Source organism: Salvelinus alpinus, chromosome 1, assembly GCF_045679555.1.
Source record: "Salvelinus alpinus chromosome 1, SLU_Salpinus.1, whole genome shotgun sequence".
In the NCBI taxonomy this organism is placed as follows: domain Eukaryota; kingdom Metazoa; phylum Chordata; class Actinopteri; order Salmoniformes; family Salmonidae; genus Salvelinus; species Salvelinus alpinus.
The window spans coordinates 107758494-107780907 of record NC_092086.1 but is presented as its reverse complement, the minus strand read 5'-3'; the positions used below and the strand labels follow the sequence as shown (position 1 = coordinate 107780907).

Genomic DNA, 22414 nt, shown 5'->3' with positions numbered 1-22414 from the left:
ACAAAGAGATGACAAGACCACACAAAGAGATGACAAGACAACACAAAGAGATGACAAGACAAAGAGTTGACAAGACAACACAAAGAGTTGACAAGACAAAGAGATGACAAGACAAAGAGTTGACAAGACAACACAAAGAGATGACAAGACAAGACAAAGAGATGACAAGACAAGACAAAGAGTTGACAAGACAACACAAAGAGATGACAAGACAAGACAAAGAGATGACAAGACAGCACAAAGAGTTGACAAGACAAAGAGATGACAAGACAACACAAAGAGATGACAAGACAGCACAAAGAGTTGACAAGACAGCAGAAAGAGATGACAAGACAGCACAAAGAGATGACAAGACAACACAAAGAGATGACAAGACAACACAAAGAGATGACAAGACAAAGAGATGACAAGACAACACAAAGAGATGACAAGACAACACAAAGATGACAAGACAGCACAAAGAGATGACAAGACAACACAAAGAGATGACAAGACAACACAAAGAGATGACAAGACAACACAAAGAGATGACAAGACAGCACAAAGAGTTGACAAGACAACACAAAGAGTTGACAAGACAACACAAAGAGATGACAAGACCACACAAAGAGATGACAAGACAACACAAAGAGATGACAAGACAAAGAGTTGACAAGACAACACAAAGAGTTGACAAGACAAAGAGATGACAAGACAAAGAGTTGACAAGACAACACAAAGAGATGACAAGACAAGACAAAGAGATGACAAGACAAGACAAAGAGTTGACAAGACAACACAAAGAGATGACAAGACAAGACAAAGAGATGACAAGACAGCACAAAGAATTGACAAGACAAAGAGATGACAAGACAACACAAAGAGTTGACAAGACAACACAAAGAGTTGACAAGACAAAGAGATGACAAGACAACACAACGAGATGACAGACAACACAAAGAGATGACAAGACAACACAAAGAGATGACAAGACAAAGAGATGACAAGACAAGACAAAGAGATGACAAGACAAAGAGATGACAAGACAACACAAAGAGATGACAAGACAACACAAAGAGATGACAAGACAATACAAAGAGATGACAAGACAACACAAAGAGATGACAAGACAACACAAAGAGATGACAAGACAACACAAAGAGATGACAAGACAATACAAAGAGATGACAAGACAACACAAAGAGATGACAAGACAACACAAAGAGATGACAAGACAACACAAAGAGATGACAAGACAACACAAAGAGATGACAAAACAGCACAAAGAGATGACAAGATAACACAAAGAGATGACAGACAACACAAAGTGATGACAAGACAACACAAAGAGATGACAAGACAACACAAAGAGATGACAAGACAGCACAAAGAGTTGACAAGACAGCAGAAAGAGATGACAAGACAGCACAAAGAGATGACAAGACAACACAAAGAGATGACAAGACAACACAAAGAGATGACAAGACAAAGATATGACAAGACAACACAAAGAGATGACAAGACAACACAAAGATGACAAGACAGCACAAAGAGATGACAAGACAACACAAAGAGATGACAAGACAACACAAAGAGATGACAAGACAACACAAAGAGATGACAAGACAGCACAAAGAGTTGACAAGACAACACAAAGAGTTGACAAGACAACACAAAGAGATGACAAGACCACACAAAGAGATGACAAGACAACACAAAGAGATGACAAGACAAAGAGTTGACAAGACAACACAAAGAGTTGACAAGACAAAGAGATGACAAGACAAAGAGTTGACAAGACAACACAAAGAGATGACAAGACAAGACAAAGAGATGACAAGACAAGACAAAGAGTTGACAAGACAACACAAAGAGATGACAAGACAAGACAAAGAGATGACAAGACAGCACAAAGAGTTGACAAGACAAAGAGATGACAAGACAACACAAAGAGATGACAAGACAGCACAAAGAGTTGACAAGACAGCAGAAAGAGATGACAAGACAGCACAAAGAGATGACAAGACAACACAAAGAGATGACAAGACAACACAAAGAGATGACAAGACAAAGAGATGACAAGACAACACAAAGAGATGACAAGACAACACAAAGATGACAAGACAGCACAAAGAGATGACAAGACAACACAAAGAGATGACAAGACAACACAAAGAGATGACAAGACAACACAAAGAGATGACAAGACAGCACAAAGAGTTGACAAGACAACACAAAGAGTTGACAAGACAACACAAAGAGATGACAAGACCACACAAAGAGATGACAAGACAACACAAAGAGATGACAAGACAAAGAGTTGACAAGACAACACAAAGAGTTGACAAGACAAAGAGATGACAAGACAAAGAGTTGACAAGACAACACAAAGAGATGACAAGACAAGACAAAGAGATGACAAGACAAGACAAAGAGTTGACAAGACAACACAAAGAGATGACAAGACAAGACAAAGAGATGACAAGACAGCACAAAGAATTGACAAGACAAAGAGATGACAAGACAACACAAAGAGTTGACAAGACAACACAAAGAGTTGACAAGACAAAGAGATGACAAGACAACACAACGAGATGACAGACAACACAAAGAGATGACAAGACAACACAAAGAGATGACAAGACAAAGAGATGACAAGACAAGACAAAGAGATGACAAGACAAAGAGATGACAAGACAACACAAAGAGATGACAAGACAACACAAAGAGATGACAAGACAACACAAAGAGATGACAAGACAACACAAAGAGATGACAAGACAACACAAAGAGATGACAAGACAAAGAGATGACAAGACAACACAAAGAGATGACAAGACAAAGAGATGACAAGACAGCACAAAGAGATGACAAGACAAAGAGATGACAAGACAGCACAAAGAGTTGACAAGACAAAGAGATGACAAGACACCACAAAGAGTTGACAAGACAACACAGAGAGATGACAAGACAAAGAGATGACAAGACAACACAAAGAGATGACAAGACAACACAAAGAGATGACAAGACAAAGAGATGACAAGACAGCACAAAGAGTTGACAACACAAAGAGATGACAAGACAACACAAAGAGTTGACAAGACAACACAAAGAGATGACAAGACAAAGAGATGACAAGACAGCACAAAGAGTTGACAACACAAAGAGATGACAAGACAACACAAAGAGTTGACAAGACAACACAAAGAGATGACAAGACAAAGAGATGACAAGACAACACAAAGAGATGACAAGACAAAGAGATGACAAGACAGCACAAAGAGATGACAAGACAAAGAGATGACAAGACAGCACAAAGAGTTGACAAGACAAAGAGATTACAAGACAACACAAAGAGTTGACAAGACAAAGAGATGACAAGACAAAGAGATGACAAGACAACACAAAGAGATGACAAGACAAAGAGATGACAAGACAACACAAAGAGATGACAAGACAAAGAGATGACAAGACAGCACAAAGAGTTGACAAGACAAAGAGATTACAAGACAACACAGAGAGTTGACAAGACAAAGAGTTGACAAGACTAAGAGATGACAAGACAACACAAAGAGGTGACAAGACAAAGAGATGACAAGACAACACAAAGAGATGACAAGACAAAGAGATGACAAGACAGCACAAAGAGTTGACAAGACAAAGAGATTACAAGACAACACAAAGAGTTGACAAGACAAAGAGTTGACAAGACAAAGAGATGACAAGACAAAGAGTTGACAAGACAAAGAGATGACAAGACAACACAAAGAGATCTATGACCAGGCTAAGGTTGATCTCTCCTACACTCAGGCCCTGGTTGCTGTGCAGAGGAGGAGGAAAGAGACATGCATTATAAGGGGAGAGTTCAGTGTCAGAGTGACTGGTGTAGCAGCTAGTCTAACACAGAGCAATGTAGCTACAGTAGACACATGTTCTCAGTGAATCTGAGGCAGGGGGTGAGAGTGAGAAGGGGTCAGTGCTCTGTTATGACACCAGTGTTCTGACCCAAACGGGCTCACACACACCACCTGCACCCCACGACAGCAGCCTCCACTTCCTGCTTTGGAACAACTGGTACTGCTACTGGTATTGGTGCAGGTACTTGGACTGATACTGGGACTGGGGGAACTGGTGGTTCCACTGGACTGATGGACTCCACGTCACTGACCACACAATGGGAATGAATGGGCAATGAAACATATGCTTTACACCACTGAGACACACATACATACTGTACATACACCTACACACAGACCATACACACATACAGACAAACACAGACACACACACACAGACACACACACAAGAATCTCGAGAAGAAGATTGGGTAACAATCTATGAAAGACTCCCTCTCCTCTAGTCTCTGACCTGTGAGGTATCAGCTTGTCCGTGGTCAATCCGTCGTTCATGGTCACGCTCCGCCTCTTGATGTACGCTCCTTTCTGACTGGATGGTGAGTGGGCTAGGCCATGTCTGCTATTGGCTAAGGCAAACGTTGCTTCCAGGTAACGCAAGGGGAGGGTGCGTATGATTGGACAGTAGATCAGGGCTCCGCTGGGCTGGGAGACAGGTCGCCGTCCGGCCACGTAGTACCTCTTCAGCTCAGGTATAGAGTCGAAACTGTCTTTCTCTAACAGGTACTGGACCTGGAATTGAATTGAAAATCATTATGGACCATTCAAATGTTAAATAAATGGAGGTGTGGCTAACAATTGGAAATAAGTGTTTTTCATGTGTCATCCTCTGGGATTCTTTGTACTTTTAAATAGTTTAACTGTAATAATTGTTTTATCCCAAAATAACTAAATCCTTCAAAACAGTAAAGTTAGATCCAACAACATGATGTAAATGATGTAAGTTACAATACATACCTTAGACTCAGTGGTGGACTTGACCAGGACCTTGGTGATCTTGATGTGCAGAACCTCGTAGTTCCACCTGGTCGTCAGGACATAGTCGCCCACGTTTATCAGCGAATCACGGATCAGGAAATCACCGTTTCGCAGCACCACCGTCTCCGACACCTGGAGGTCGACAGAAGGGAAGGGGTGTTATTCAGTAACATTGGTACATATATAATAACAGTGTTATGAGGGTCATTCTATAACATCGTTAAAGTTATGATTACATTGTTATAAGGTTTATTATATAACATGTGGGTAACTCCGCTCCCTTTTTCCTGTGTAAATAAGACTGCACACAAAGTGGCTTTAAAATCACAGTTTGGCACAAAGACAATTTATTATACACTCTGAGAGTCCTATAGATCGCAGATATGTAACATCAAATGAAGGCATGCTTTAATTGACTGTAAGTTGTCTTCTAGGAAACGTATCTAGGGGCTAGGCTACATACTGGTTATCCAAAGAGAGTTGAGCCTATACAAAAAAGCTTTCCTATGAGGATTGTTACAGGGCATTGCAAAACTATTCATACCCCTTGTATTTCTTCAAATGTTATTGTGTTACAAAGTGGGATTAAAAATGGATTTAATTGTATTTCTTTTGTCAACAATCTCCACAAAAATACTTTGTAATGTCAAAGTGGAAGAACAAAATATATATACAGCACAAGTCAAAAGTTGGGATAAAAAAGTGTTAAACAAATCAAAATATATTTGTTAGAGATTCTTCAAAGTTGCCACACTTTGGCTTGATGACAGCTTTGGACACTCTTGCCATTCTCTCAACCAGCTTCATGAGGTAGTAACCTGGAATGCATTTTAACAGTTCATTTGTGGAATTTCTTTCCTTCTTAATGCGTTTGAGCCAATCAGTTGTGTTGTGACAAGGTAGGGGTGGTATACAGAAGATAGCCGTATTTGGTAAAATACCAAGTCCATATTTTGTCAAAAACAGCTCAAATAAGTAAAGAGAAACAACAGTCAGTCCAATATTACTTTAAGACATGAAGGTCAGTTAATACGGAAAATTCCAAGAACTTTGAACGTTTCTTCAAGTGCAGTTGCAAAAACCATCAAGCGCTATGATGAAACTGGCTCTCATGAGGACTGCCACAGGAAAAGGAAGACCCAGAGTTACCTCTGTTGCGGAGGATAAGTTCATTAGAGTTTCCAGAAATTGCAGCCCAAATAAATACTTCACAGAGTTCAAGTAAGAGAGACACAAGAGACACAACATTAACTGTTCGGGGGAGACTGTGTGAATCAGGCCTTCATGGTTGAATTACTGCAAAGAAACCACTACTAAAGGACACCGATAAGACGAAGAGACTTGCTTGGGCCAAGAAACATGAGCAATGGACATTAGGTGCATCAAAGCAGGGACCGAGAGACTGAAAAACAGCTTCTATCTCAAGGCCATCAGACTGTTAAACAGCCACCACTAACATTTAGTGGCTGCTGCCAACATACTGATTCAACTCCAGCCACTTTAATAATGGGAACTGATGGAAATTATGTAAAAATGTATCACTAGCCACTTTAAAAAATGCCACTTTATGTTTACATACCCTACATTACTCATCTCATATGTATATGTATATACTGTACTCTATATCATCTACTGCATCTTGCCATCTTTATGTAATACATGTATCACTAGCCACTTTAAACTATGCCACTTTATGTTTACATACCCTACATTACTCATCTCATATGTATATACTGTACTCTATACCATCTACTGCATCTTGCCTATGCCGTTCTGTACCATCACTCATTCATATATCTTTATGTACATATTCTTTATCCCTTTACACTTGTGTGTGTATAAGGTAGTAGTTGTGGAATTGTTAGGTTAGATTACTCGTTGGTTATTACTGCATTGTCGGAACTAGAAACACAAGCATTTCACTACACTCGCATTAACATCTGCTAACCATGTGTATGTGACAAATAAAATTTGATTTGATTTGATTAGACTGGTGGAAATCTGTCCTTTGGTCTGATGAGTGCAAATTTGCGATTTTTGGTTCCAACCGCCGTGTCTTTGTGAGACGCAGAGTAGGTGAACGGATGATCTCCGCATGTGTGGTTCCCACCGTGAAGCATGGAGGAGGTGGTGTGATGGTGCTCTCTGGTGACACTGTCAGTGATTTATTTAGAATTCAAGGAACACTTAACCAGCATGGATACCACAGCATTCTGCAGCGATACGCCATCCCATCTGGTTTGCGCTTAGTGGGACTATCATTTGTTTTTCAACAGGACAATGACCCAACACACCTCCAGGCTGTGTAAGAGCTATTTGACCAGGAAGGAGAGTGATGGAGTGCTGCATCAGATGACCTGGCCTCCACAATCACCCGACCTCAACCCAATTGAGATGGTTTGGGATGAGTTGGACTGCAGCGTGAAGGAAAAACAGCCAACAAGTGCTCAGCATATGTGGGAACTCCTTCAAGACCGTTGGAAAACGATTCCAGGTGAAGCTGGTTGAGAGAATGCCAAAAGTGTGCAAAGCTGTCATCAAGGCAAAGGGTGGCTACTTTGAAGAATCTCAAATATAAAATACATTTTGATTTGTTTAACACATTTTTTGGTTACTACATGATTCCATGTGCATTATTTCATAGTTTTGATGTCTTCACTACTATTCCACAATGTAGAAAATAGTAAAAATAAAGAAAAACCCTTGAATGAGTAGCTGGTGTCTCCAGTGCGCGTTCATAGCCCAGTGCGCTACATCCCAGCTCCCCGCATCTGCCGGGCTAGGGTGAGCATCCAGCCAGGACGGGTTGTGCCAGCCCTGCTCTCCAGATATCCAGTGCGCCTCCTTGGCCCAGTATATCCTGCGCCGGCTCTGCGCACGGTGTCTCCGGTACGTCTGCACAGCCCAGTGCATCCTGTGCCAGCGCCCCGCATTTGCAGGGTGAAGATAACCACCCAGCCAGGACGGGTTGTGCAGGCTCTAAGCTCGAGACCTCCAGTGCGCCTCCACGGCCCAGTGTATCCGGTGCCTCTGCCTAGGACAGGGCCTCCTGTATGTCTCTCCAGCCTGGTGAGTCCTGTGCCTGCGCCCAGAACTAAGCCTCCTCTATGTCTCCCCAGCCTGGTGAGCCCTGTGGCAGCTCCACATACCAGACTGCCCATACGTCTCCTCACTCCAGTGATGATCCATGGCACGAAGCCTCCAGTGGTGATCCATGGCAAGAAGCCTCCAGTGATGATCCATGGCACAAAGCCTCCAGTGATGATCCATGGCAAGAAGCCTCCAGTGATGATCCATGGCACGAAGCCTCCAGTGACGAGGGTCCCCAGTCCGGGGTCGGCGATGAGGGTCCCTGCACCAGAGGTGCCACCTAAGTGGGGTGAGCCAGTGGTGGAGCGGGGTCTGCGTCCCGCACCTGAGCCGCCACCGCGGATAGATGCCCACCCAGACTAGGTTCAGGTTTTGCGGCCGGAGTCCGCACCTTTGGGGGGGAGGGGGGGGGGGTAACTGTCATGCCCTGACCTTAGAGATCCTTTTTATGTCTCTATTTGGTTTGGTCAGGTTGTGATTTGGGGTGGGTATTCTATGTTCTTTAGATCTATTATTTGTCTTTCTATGTTTTGGCCGGGTAGGGTTCTCAATCAGGGACAGCTGTCTATCGTTGTCTCTGATTGAGAACCATACTTAGGTAGCCCTTTTTCCCACCTGTCTTTGTGCGAGGTTAACTTTGTTTGCGGCCCTTAAGCTTCACGGTTGTTTTTGTATTGTTTATTGTCGTCGTCATTTTCTTCATAAAAGGAATATGTACGCTAACCACGCTGCACTTTGGTCCACTTCATTCGACGGCCGTGACACTGTGCTTAGCTCCATCCCATTTATTTTTATCCTGAAAAACTCCACAGTTTTTGCCGATGTCAAGCACACCCATACATGATGCAGCCAACACCATGCTTGAAAATAAGGAGGCAGTTACTCAGTGATGTGTTGTGTTGGATTTGCCAAAACATTTGCCCTAAAAATTTGCAGCATGACTTTAGTACCTTGTTGCATACAAGATGCATGTTTTGGACTTTTTTTATTCCGTATATTTGTATTCTTCTTTTCACTCTACCATTTAGGTCATTATTGTGGAGTCATACAATGTTGATCCATCCTCAGTTTTCTCCCATCACAGACATTGAACTGTGTAACTCTTTTAAAATGACCAATGGCCTCATGGGGCTCCCGAATGGCGCAGCGGTCTAAGGCACTGCATCTCAGTGATTGGGAGTCCCATAGGGTGGCACACAATTGGCCCAGCGTCGTCCAGGTTTGGCCGGTGTAGGACGTCATTGTAAATAAGAATTTGTTCTTAACTGACTTGCCAAGTTAAATAGAGTTGAATAAAATAATAATGGTAACATCACTGAGCAGTTTCATTCCTGTCCTGCAGCTCAGTTCAAAAGGACGACTGCATCTTCGATGTGTCTAGGTGGTTAATACATCATCCACAGCATAATTATTAACTTGACCATGCTTAAAGAAATATTCAATGTCTATTTTGTTATTGTTACCCATCTACCAATCACTGCCCTTCTTTATGAGGCTTTGTAGTTGAATATGTGCTTGAAATTCACTACTTGACTGAGGGACCTTACAGATGTTTTATGTATGGGGGACAGAGGAAGGGGTAGTCATTAAATAATCATATCAACCTCTATTATTTCACACAGACTGAGTCCATGTAACTTATTATGTGATTTGTTAATCCAAATTTTACTCCTTAACTAATTTAGGCTTGCCTAAACAAATGGGTTGAATACTTATGCAATTACTATATTTTAGTTATACATTTTTTTATGAATCTTACATTTTAGTTTGAGTTTTTCTTCAACTTTGACATTACTGAGTATTTTGAGTAGATTGTTGACAAAAAAATTACTATTAAATATATTGTAATCCCACTTTGTAACACAATAAAATGTGAAGAAATCCAAGGGGGCTGAATACTTTAGCACGGCACTGTATGTAGAGACTTGATTTAAATAGGGTACATATTTAAGCAATAAGGCGCAAGGGGGTGTGGTGTATGGCCAATATACCACGGCTAAGGGCTGTCCTTAGCACGACACAACACGGAGTGCTAGGACACAGCCCTTAGCCGTGGTATATTGGCCATATATCACAAACCCCTGAGGTGCCTTATTGCTATTATAAACTGGTTACCAAATGTACTTTTTGTCATACCCATGGTATACGGTCTGCTATACCATTGCTTTCAGCCAATCAGCACCAGTTTCTAATATAGAATATCCTGTAGTAGCATGTCTAAGTGACAAAGATGTCATTTTAAAGCGTTTATCCTTATCTCCAACAGGGGACGCTGTTACTGCAGGCCAGAGACAGCAGCACCAAGAGCACTGCATTCAGAGACAGGCTGCTGCATGCATCGGAGCCATCACCATGGAGACACAGTGTATTGTTTTAAAAGCAAGGGTTAGCCACAGGTTCTCGTCTGTCTGTCTGTCTGTCTGTCTGTCTGTCTGTCTGTCTGTCTGTCTGTCTGTCTGTCTGTCTGTCTGTCTGTCTGTCTGTCTGTCTGTCTGTCTGTCTGTCTGTCTGTCTGTCTGTCTGTCTGTCTGTCTGTCTGTCTGTCTGCCTGCCTGTCTGCCTGTCTGTCTGTGTGTGTGTGTATCCACCAGCTGTTGATACTGTTATGTATCCAGCTCCAACAGACAGACCCAGCTGTGTCTCCTCCTCCCTCCTACTCCTGTTTCCAAGTTATTGTCATTCAGGGAAATAACTTTTTACAAGTTATGGATTTTGATTTTTAAACAACAACAACAAGAACATAAATTAATCCGTAAGAATGGAAGGTGTATGACAAAAAACGTATTTTTACTGCTCTAATTCCGTTGGTAAACAGTTTACAATAGCAATAAGGCACCTCAGGGGTTTGTGGTATATGGCCAATATACCACAGCTAAGGGCTGTATCCAGTTGTGTCGTGTATAAGAACAGCCCTTAGCTGTGGTATATTGGCCATATACCACAAACCCCCTCGCGCCTTATTGCTTAAGTATAGGACTTTTATTGTGCATTAAACGTCACCAACTAAGAAAACAACAGCAGGTGAATATTAATAGATTGCACTCTTGTGTGTGTGTGTGTGTGTGTGTGTGTGTGTGTGTGTATGTATGTTGTATATACTCTGTGTGTGTGTGTGTGTGTGTGTGTGTGTGTGTGTGTGTGTGTGTGTGTGTGTGTGTGTGTGTGTGTGTGTGTGTGTGTGTGTGTGTGTGTGTGTGTGTGTGTGTGTGTGTGTGTGTGTGTGTGTGTGTGTGTGTGTGTATAAATATACTCTGTGTGTGTGTATATACTATGTGTGTGTATATACATATACTCTGAGTGTATGTACAGTGGGGAGAACAAGTATTTGATACACTGTCAATTTTGCAGGTTTTCCTACTTACAAAGCATGTAGAGGTCTGTACTTTTTATCATAGGTACACTTCAACTGTGAGAGACGGAATCTAAAACAAAAATCCAGAAAATCACATTGTATGATTTTTAAGTAATTAATTTGCATTTTATTGCATGACATAAGTATTTGATCACCTACCAACCAGTAAGAATTCCGGCTCTCACAGACCTGTTAGTTTTTCTTTGAGAAGCCCTCCTGTTCTCCACTCATTACCTGTATTAACTCCACCTGTTTGAACTCGTTACCTGTATAAAAGACACCTGTCCACACACTCAATCAAACAGACTCCAACCTCTCCACAATGGCCAAGACCAGAGAGCTGTGTAAGGACATCAGGGATAAAATTGTAGACCTGCACAAGGCTGGGATGGGCTACAGGACAATAGAAAAACAGCTTGGTGAGAAGGCAACAACTGTTGGCGCAATTATTAGAAAATGGAAGACGTTCAAGATGACGGTCAATCACCCTCGGTCTGGGGCTCCATGCAAGATCTCACCTCGTGGGGCATCAATGATCATGAAGAAGGTGAGGGATCAGCCCAGAACTACACGGCAGGACCTGGTCAATGACCTGAAGAGAGCTGGGACCACAATCTCAAAGAAAACCATTAGTAACACACCACGCCGTCATGGATTAAAATCCTGCAGTGCACGCAAGGTCCCCCTGCTCAAGCCAGTGCATGTCCAGGCCCGTCTGAAGTTTGCCAATGACCATCTGGATGATCCAGAGGAGGAATGGGAGAAGGTCATGTGGTCTGATGAGGCAAAAATAGAGCTTTTTGGTCTAAACTCCACTCGCCGTGTTTGGAGGAAGAAGAAGGATGAGTACAACCCCAAGAACACCATCCCAACCGTGAAGCATGGAGGTGGAAACATCATTCTTTGGGGATGCTTTTCTGCAAAGGGGACAGGACGACTGCACTGTATTGAGGGAAGGATGGATTTGGCCATGTATCGCGAGATCTTGGCCAACAACCTCCTTCCCTCAGTAAGAGCATTGAAGATGGGTCGTGGCTGGGTCTTCCAGCATGACAACGACCCGAAACACACAGCCAGGGCAACTAAGGAGTGGCTCCGTAAGAAGCATTTCAAGGTCCTGGAGTGGCCTAGACAGTCTCCAGACCTGAACCCAATAGAAAATCTTTGGAGGGAGCTGAAAGTCCGTATTGCCCAGCGACAGTCCCGAAACCTGAAGGATCTGGAGAAGGTCTGTATGGAGGAGTGGGCCAAAATCCCTGCTGCAGTGTGTGCAAACCTGGTCAAGAACTACAGGAAACGTATGAACTCTGTAATTGCAAACAAAGGTTTCTGTACCAAATATTAAGTTCTGCTTTTCTGATGTATCAAATACTTATGTCATGCAATAAAATGCAAATTAAATACTTAAAAATTATACAATGTGATTTTCTGGATTTTTGTTTTAGATTCTGTCTCTCACAGTTGAAGTGTACCTATGATAAAAATGACAGACCTCTACATGCTTTGTAAGTAGGAAAACCTGCAAAATCGGCGGTGTATCAAATACTTGTTCTCCCCACTGTATATTCTCTGTGTGTGTGTGTGTATATATACTCTGTGTGTGTGTGCGTGTGTATCTGTGTGTGTGTGTGTGTATCTGTGTGTGTGTGTGTGTGTGTGTGTGTGTGTGTGTGTGTGTGTGTGTGTGTGTGTGTGTGTGTGTGTGTGTGTGTGTGTGTGTATATATACTCTGTGCGTGTGTGTGTGTGTGTGTATACTCTGTGTGTGTGTGTGTGTGTGTGTGTGTGTGTGTGTGTGTGTGTGTGTGTGTGTGTGTGTGTGTGTGTGTGTGTGTGTGTGTGTGTGTGTGTGTGTGTGTGTGTGTGTGTGTGTGTGTATACTTTGTATGTGTGCGTATATACTCTGTGTGTGTGTGTGTGTGTGTGTGTGTGTGTGTGTGTGTGTGTGTGTGTGTATATACTCTGTTTGTGTGTGTGTATATATATGTATGTGTATGTATATTGGGGCGGCAGGGTAGCCTAGTGGTTAGAGCGTTGGACTAGTAACCGTGAAGGTTGTAAGTTCAAATCCCTGAGCTGACAAGATACAAATCTGTCATTCTGTCCCTGAACAGGCAGTTAACCCACTGTTCCTAGGCCGTCATTGAAAATAAGAATTTGTTCTTAACTGACTTGCCTAGTTAAATAAAGGTATATCAAATGTTTTATTTGTCACACATACACATGGTTAGCAGATGTTAATGCGAGTGTAGCGAAATGCTTGTGCTTCTAGTTCCGACAATGCAGTAATAACCAACGAGTAATCTAACCTAACAATTCCACAACTACTACCTTATACACACAAGTGTAAAGGGATAAAGAATATGTACATAAAGATATATGAATGAGTGATGGTACAGAACGGCATAGGCAAGATGCAGTAGATGGTATCGAGTACAGCATATACATATAAGATGAGTAATGTAGGGTATGTAAACATAAAAGTGCATAGTTTAAAGTGGCTAGTGATACATGTATTGCATAAAGATGGCAAGATGCAGTAGATGATAGAGTACAGTATATACATATACATTATATTAAGTGGCATTGTTTAAAGTGGCTAGTGATACCTTTTTGATCAATTTCCATTATTAAAGTGAGCTGGAGTTGAGTCAGTATGTTGGCAGCAGCCACTCGATGTTAGTGGTGGCTGTTTAAAACAGTCTGATGGCCTTGAGATAGAAGCTGTTTTTCAGTCTCTCGGTCCCTGCTTTGATGCACCTGTACTGACCTCGCCTTCTGGATGATAGGGGGTCAACAGGCAGTGGCTTGGGTGGTTGTTGTCCTTGATGATCTTTATGGCCTTCCTGTGACATCGGGTGGTGTAGGTGTCCTGGAGGGCAGGTAGTTTGCCCCCAGTGATGCGTTGTGCAGACCTCACTACCCTCTGGAGAGCCTTATGGTTGTGGGCGGAGCAGTTGCCGTACCAGGCGGTGATACAGCCCGACAGGATGCTCTCGATTGTGCATCTGTAGAAGTTTGTGAGTGCTTTTGGCGACAAGCCGAATTTCTTCAGCCTCCTGAGGTTGAAGAGGCGCTGCTGCGCCTTCTTCACAACGCTGTCTGTGTGGGTGGACCAATTCAGTTTGTCCGTGATGTGTACGCCGAGGAACTTAAAACTTACTACCCTCTCCACTACTGTCCCGTCGATGTGGATAGGGCGGTGCTCCCTCTGCTGTTTCCTGAAGTCCACAATCATCTCCTTTGTTTTGTTGACGTTGAGTGTGAGGTTATTTTCCTGACACCACACTCCGAGGGCCCTCACCTCCTCCCTGTAGGCCGTCTCGTCGTTGTTGGTAATCAAGCCTACCACTGTAGTGTCGTCCGCAAACTTGATGATTGAGTTGGAGGCGTGCATGGCCACGCAGTCGTGGGTGAACAGGGAGTACAGGAGAGGGCTCAGAACGCACCCTTGTGGGGCCCCAGTGTTGAGGATCAGCGGGGTGGAGATGTTGTTACCTACCTATTTATACTCTGTGTGTGTGTGTGTGTGTGTGTGTGTGTGTGTGTGTGTGTGTGTGTGTGTGTGTGTGTGTGTGTGTGTGTGTGTGTGTGTGTGTGTGTGTGTGTGTGTGTGTGTGTGTGTGTGTGTGTGTGTGTGTGTGTGTGTGTACCTCTCGTGGGATGTGTCCATGGTACCAGCCATGACTCCTGATATCGCTGCTGCAGAGTTTCAGCTCCTCCTCCAGCTCCGTGTGTAATTTCTCTGGTGCAGACTCCAGCAGGTACTTCTCCTTGGAGAACTAGAGGGAAAAAACAGGAAACGTTTTAGACAGACAGTCTCACCCCAGGCTAGCAGGACAGCAGTGATGCCAGTTATACTGGTACTATTCATTACACACACACAAGCACGCACGCACGCACATTATGTTAATATTGTAAATCTCCAAAGTAAGCTTTGGCAATATGTACATTGTTACATCATGCCAATAAAGCAAATTTAATTTAATTGAAAGAGGAACAAAAAAAAGAGAGAGTGAAAGAGAGAGAGAGAGAGAGAGAGAGAGAGAGAGAGAGAGAGAGAGAGAGAGAGAGAGAAAAAGAGAGAGAGAGAGAGAGCAAGAGAGAGAGAGATCTTGAGGGAGAAAGAGAGAGAGCAAGAGAGAGAGAGATATTGAGGGAGAAAGAGAGAGAAAGAGAGAGAGAGAGAGATATTTTGAGGCAGAAAGAGAAAGAGAGAGAGACAATAAAAGAAAAGGAGAGAGAGAGAGAGAGAGAGAGAGAGAGAGAGAAAGAGAGAGAGAGAGAGAAAGAGAGCGAGAGAGTGAAAGAGAGAGAGAGAGTGAAAGAGAGAGAGGAGAGAAAGAGAGAGAGAGATATTGAGGGAGAAAGAGAGAGAGAGAGAGAGATATTTTGAGGCAGAAAGAGAAAGAGAGAGAGAGAGAGAGAGAGTTTGAGTTTTAAATAATCTTTATTGGGTCTGGGAGCCCACCACACAATAAATACTCATACAAAACCACAGTTACACATCAATTAAAAACACAACTCCAACTCCTCCTCCACAGTAACTAAACACAACAGCCTCTGAATACCCCATATACTCAAAAACAGATCAATATTGTTGACAAGTTTATAATAGGCAAACTCAACCCTTAGTCTCGCTGCCACCATTCCCTCCAGCATTCCCACCACATCCACAGACCCTTGTCCCCGAATACTGTTCTTTCGGGTCTTCCATATCGCTAATTTTGCTGCCCCTAACACAAAATTAAGCAACACAACGACACCCTTTTGACTGAACCTGTACTTTGGCCCAAATATATACAATTGGGAAGAGAAGTTCTCAACGTTGGGAGAGGTTCAGTCAGTGATCAGGTCAATCATCCCGACCAACCTGGGACACAGTAAAAACAGGTGTGCCAGAGTTTCAGACTCTGCACAGAATGGACACCCCTCCCCAACAGTAGGGTCCAGGTGTACCAGATGCATGTTGGTGGCTATAGCTCCATGTATTATCCTCCATTGGAGGTCAGCTGTCCTCTTATCAATCGGCAGTTTGTATAATGATCGCCAACAGCCTTTTGGGGAAGCACCTGGACCAAGCACACCCGCCCACCTCGTCGATTTTACCCCTTCCAGGGAAGAGGCATGGGACACCTTTACACATATTCTGTACATGGCCTTCTTTCCCACCTCCTTGAACTCCCCCAGCTCCGGGGTATCGAAGGAAAGCAGCATCCCCACGTCCTCCTCAAATGCCCCCACCGCAGCACTAACAATCAGTGCAGGGAACACATAATCCAGACCCTCCTTCCACCGATCAGAATTGGAAATGTCAGTCACATACTGACGATGAAGAACTGGCAAGGAGTCACAGACCTCAGCGACGACCTTCCTCAGTAGGCGAGATGATCGGATCCCCGCTCTTTCTCCCAGCTCCTCCAACGATCTGCTCCTGCTCTGCATCAGATGACCCAGCTTGGTGCACCCCACACCTAACAGGCATGAACGCAGGCTGGCTGAACCCAGAGCACTGGACTGGATGGCAGTGTTATAAAAAAGAGGCTCTTCAAAAATCCACATCCCTGGTAGCGTGCCGGCCTTACGGGACTTGACAAGAACCCTCCAATCCTGCATAACAGACTCATTAAATGGAGTCAGGCCATTCAACTCACCCCCCTCCAGCTTTAAGAGGAAAAGGTGCTTGTCTAAGCCCAAACAGCCCGCTCTCCTCATCAATGCGTAGGCTGTGTCGACCCATCTAGAACCATCACTGTACAACAGTCTCTGGGCTGCTTGAAGCCGGAAAGCCATGATCCTAGAGGAAATGTCCACCAGGCCTTGCCCCCCCTCGTGCAGTGGCAGGTACAGGGCTGCAGCTTTGATCCAGTGTTGTCCAGACCAGAAGAAATTGACAAGGGTCCTCTGAAGCTCTTGTATCAGACCCTTTGGAGGCTGCAAAATCATTAGTCTCTGCCACAGGGTAGAGGCAGCAAGATTATTAATTACCAGTACCCTTCCCCTATAAGACAACTGTGGTAGCACCCATTTCCATCTTGACAATCTGGCACAAACTTTCTCCACTACACCCTCCCAGTTATTTTTCTGAAAGACATCAGAGCCTAGAAAAACACCCAATGTCTTCATCCCATCTCTGCCCCACTGAAGCCCCCCTGGTAACCGTGGAGCGGACCCCGTCTGAAGCTGACCTGCCCACAGCGCTTCACTCTTTCCCCAATTGACTCTAGCTGAGGAGGCACCCTCATACACCATTAAAGCGTCTGAGAGAACCTTAACATCCTCAGCCCCTGTAATAAAAACTGTCACATCATCTGCATACGCAGACAGTGCTATCGTGGGACCCTTCATTACACCTGGCACAGAGAAACCAGTAAGCTTCGCTCTTAAAAAACAAAGCATTGGTTCAATCGCCAGACTATATAACTGCCCTGAAATTGGGCATTCCTGCCTGATACCCCTTTGGACCGGGATGGGGCAACTCAAACCACCCCCCACCTTCACCATACACGAGGCCCCAGCATACAGTAAATTCATCCAAGACAAAAAAACATCCCCAAACCCAAAGGCTTTCATCGTTTTAAACAAATACTGGTGGTCCACGCGGTCAAAAGCCTTCTCCTGATCCAAAGAAAGTAAACCCACATTTACATCAGACAGTTTACAAATGTCTAAAACATCTCTTATCAGAAACAAGTTGTCAACAATAGAGCGATCAGGTACACAGTAGGACTGGTCCTTGTGGACCAACAATCCAAGATACTCTTTCAACCTGTTTGACGGACATTTAGAAACAATTTTGTATTCTGCGCACAGCAACGCAACAGGTCTCCAATTTTTTATGAGAGCCAAATCCCCCTTTTTTGGCAACATTGAAAGCACCGCACGTTGACAGGATACAGGAAGAGAACCCTCATGAAAAGATTCACACACCACTTCATAAAAATCCTCTCCAATAGACCCCCAAAAGTGCTTATAAAACTCAGATGGTAAACCATCAATGCCAGGGGCTCGGCCTGCTGAGAGCTGCATAACTGCTGTGGACAGCTCTTGTAGTGTAATGTCAGAGTCCAATGCGACTCTCTGTTCAGGTCCCAATTGAGGAAGACCGTGTAACAACTGTTCAGTACACAGAGAGTCACAATCCTCCGCCTTATACAGGGCAGAGTAGAAATCCACGGCATGTTGACGCATTTCACTGTCATCCGTGGTCACCTTCCCATCAGGGAGACGAAGGCAGACCATCTGTTTACGTTGTAAAGTCGAGTGTCCAAGGTTAAAAAAAAAGTACTAGGAGCATCCATATCCTTGAGGGAAGCGAAACGAGACCTAATCAAGGCACCTTTCACTCTTTCATGCAGAAACGACCTCAGTTCATGTCTCTTGTCCTGTAAGTTCATGACTATTCCAGGGTCGTTCTGAGTGAGCAGCTTCAATTCAATTGATTTGATGTCCTGTTCAAGGGCCTTGATAGTCCCTTTAACTTCAATTTGAGACAGAGCAGTATACTGTTGACAAAATAATCGTATTTGGGCCTTCCCAACATCCCACCATTGTCTCAAGGACTCAAAATTCCCTTTTTTAACCCTCCATTTTTCCCAAAACAACAAAAACCTTTCACAAAACTTGACATCATGTAACAATTTAACATTAAAATACCAGTAAGGTGATGACCTTCGTGGACAGGACAAGTGAATATCAACAGTTATAATGTGATGATCAGAGAAACCCACAGGAGTAATGGCACACCTTCCAACCCTACTACAGTATTGATCAGATACGTACAACCTATCTAACCTTGCTGCACTGACACGACCTTCATTCACTTTCAACCATGTGTACTGCCTAACTTTTGCATTCCTTACTCTCCACACATCAGAAAGCTCTAACTCAGTTATTAGGCCAGACAGGAAAGTGGCTGACCGCAGGTGAGGTTCTTCAGCGTTGCGATCAACAGTAAAATCCACAGTACAGTTCCAGTCCCCCCCTAAAACCATACACCCCTCTTGGTCACACTGTCTTAAGGTTTATTTTATTTGATCAAACACAACAAGACGCTCTGTACCCTCATTAGGAGCATAAACATTCAAAAAAAAACAAAAAAAAACATAACATCCACCTTGACCAATAAAACCCGACCCTTGACAATCTCTGTTGTAGATACCACAGTCACCCCTAAACCTGAGGAAAACAAGATGGCCACCCCAGCACTGAAATTAGTACCATGACTGAGTATATGCTGCCCCTCCCACCACATACCCCAGTCAACCTCATTTTCCTCATCACTATGTGTCTCCTGAAGGAAAACTACATTAAGCCTTTTCTGTTTTATTTCTTCTAAAACCCAAGCCCTCTTATTTCTGTCCCTTCCCCCATTAATATTGAGAGAGCCTACCCTTAGTACCTCCATGTAGAAAAGAGAAAGGAAAAGCAGAAGATACCACAGAGAAACCAAAGAGAAAAAAGACACCCTATGAAGCATGATCATCATCATTATTTAAATTTTTTCTTATTAACCTGACCACGTTTCCCACCACCTTTTGCTGCTGTAACAGCAGTAACAAATTTCCTCAAGCGAAACCGCTTCTTCTCACTCAACTGGTCCAACCCCACCGTCTTCTGTAACATCACAGCTGACTTCACAAACTTATCAACATCAAAATATTCTGCCAATTTGACAGATTTCCCAAAAGTCTGATCCAGAAAACCATTTACCTCCTCTAGATCATAAATTGAGTCCTCACCAGCTGCTGTCATATCAGAAGAGATATCCATATCCTTCTCCTGATCCTCCTCAGCTGAGGCCACAGACCACTGACTCCCCTCTACCACATCCCTTTCAACACTCCCCACTTGCACCCCATCACTCGTACCAGGCATCTCCTCCACTACCTGGGAGACTAGCCCCACCTGAACCCCATTACCCGTGGTGGGCATCTCCTCCACTACCTGAGAGTCTAGCTCCACATGAACCCCCTCCTGTACTCCATTACTCGTAGTGGGCATCTCCTCCACTACCTGAGAGCCTAGCTCCACATGAACCCCCTCATGTACCCCATTACTCGTAGTGGGCATCTCCTCCACTCCCTTGGAGTCTAGCTCCACATGAACCCCCTCCTGTACTCCATTACTCGTAGTGGGCATCTCCTCCACTACCTGGGAGATTAGCTCCACATGAACCCCCTCCTGTACTCCATTACTCGTAGTGGGCATCTCCTCCACTACCTGGGAGATTAGCTCCACATGAACCCCCTCCTGTACTCCATTACTCGTAGTGGGCATCTCCTCCACTACCTGGGAGATTAACTCCATATGAACCCCCTCCTGTACTCCATTACTCGTAGTGGGCATCTCCTCCACTACCTGGGAGATTAACTCCATATGAACCCCCTCCTGTGCCCCAGTACTCGTACTGGGCACCTCCTCACCAGTCTGAGGAACTGGCTCTTCAGATCCATCCTTGCCTTCTACAACAATATTTTACTGCTGCATAATATTTCCCTCTAATACAAGTTGCAAACTCGTGGCCTCAACACGGATAACTTGTTCCTCGGCAGCAGGTACTTGTGGCTGCTCAACCACTGTCAGCCCACCTCTCCCTACATCAGTGGGCCCAGGCGTTATGATGACCACCTGCGGCCCCTCCCTCTGCCTTCTCCCTTTTCGGGCAAGCATGTCGCTTATGGCCAACATCCCCACACTCAAAACACCGTTGACTACCCGTACTAGCATAAGCCATATATAGTCTATTGTCATACTTGACTTTAAAAGATAACTCTAAAGTCTGCTCCAGTGAGTCCAAAAACATAAACACCTGTCGCCGAAACGACATAACCTGTTTCAACGCCGGGTGTTTGCAACCCAACGGAACAACCTTAATTGAGCTTGCAAACTTCCCAAAGCGCAATAACTCGCGCTCCAATAGCTCATTTGGAATAAACGGTGGTACATTTGAAATCGTTACCCTTGTTGACGGAGAAAAAAAGCGGCGTAACTTGAATAAACATTCCTTTAAGAAGTACGCCCTGCTCAACCATACGATCAATAAGGCGCTCTTCTTTAAGAAATACCACCACCGCTTTGTTCATCCGTGACGCATAAGCAATATTCTCATAGCCTACCTTCTCTCCTACGGCGACCAGAAACTCCTCCACCGTGACAGTAGCTTCAGTAACACACCTAAAGCCGTGCCACAGTGACAGGGACGGCATTCCAATTCGGGAAGCCATCCCCGCCAAAATCAAGGTAATATCTATACGAAAAAAAAACGAAATACTTAATTCTACCACACAAAAAAATTTATATAATAATCTTAATCATGCACAGAAGAAAACAAAGAATGCCAACAAGAAAGAGAAAACCGAAAGAAAGTTCTGAATATCTAACTCTACACAACACACGCACTCCCTCGATCATACACTTCCCAGCATGCACCAAACACTCCCAGCATGCAGAGAGAGAGAGAGAGAGAGAGAGAGAGAGAGAGAGAGAGAGAGAGAGAGAGAGAGAGAAAGAGTGAGAGAGAAAGAGAGAGATGGGGGGGGGGCTCCAGAAGGTACACAACAATACAATACCACCCCAGGTCACTATGCTGCTGGGCTCTCCTCTTCTCTGAGCTAAATTGATTAAACCCTACTTCACCTCCACCTCCTCTCTTCATTCTCTCCTCCTCTAGGGATGCATGGACGGAGTGAAGAAGGAGGGTATGAAAACCACAGCAGTATCCACTCAAATAAAATGTGACAGCACGTGTGTGAAGTGCGGCGGGCCTGAAGAGAGAGTGTGTGTGTGTGTGTGTGTGTGTGTGTGTGTGTGTGTGTGTGTGTGTGTGTGTGTGTGTGTGTGTGTGTGTGTGTGTGTGTGTGTGTGTGTGTGTGTGTGTGTGTGTGTGTGTGTGTGTGTGTGTGTGTGTGTGTGTGTGTGTGTGTGTGTGTGTGTGTGTGTGTGCAATAAAGGGATTCTGGGCAATAAAAGAGCAGCATGGTTAAGTGTGGAGTTATTGCTTTTCCATGTCTCTGTGGTGACATGGGCTCTGGTGACATGGTCGCTCTGGTGACATGGTCGCTCTGGTGACATGGTCTCTGTAGTGACATATTGTGCCAAGT

The 22414-nt window shown here is 44.0% G+C and overlaps 1 protein-coding gene across 4 annotated transcripts in view; it reads right to left on the bottom strand.

Annotated features, from left to right (window-relative positions):
* The window catches only part of LOC139538172 (SH2 domain-containing protein 3C-like), a 142684-nt gene that overhangs the window by 12912 nt on the left and 107358 nt on the right, over nucleotides 1-22414 (bottom strand). For all 4 annotated transcript variants that reach the window (XM_071340048.1, XM_071340061.1, XM_071340052.1 and 1 more), the window contains 3 exons: nucleotides 14966-15094; nucleotides 4851-5003; nucleotides 4348-4625 (listed from right to left, as the gene is read on the bottom strand). In XM_071340048.1, the coding sequence (XP_071196149.1) occupies nucleotides 4348-4625; nucleotides 4851-5003; nucleotides 14966-15094 (560 nt within the window). The remainder of the gene's footprint in view (nucleotides 1-4347; nucleotides 4626-4850; nucleotides 5004-14965; nucleotides 15095-22414) is intronic.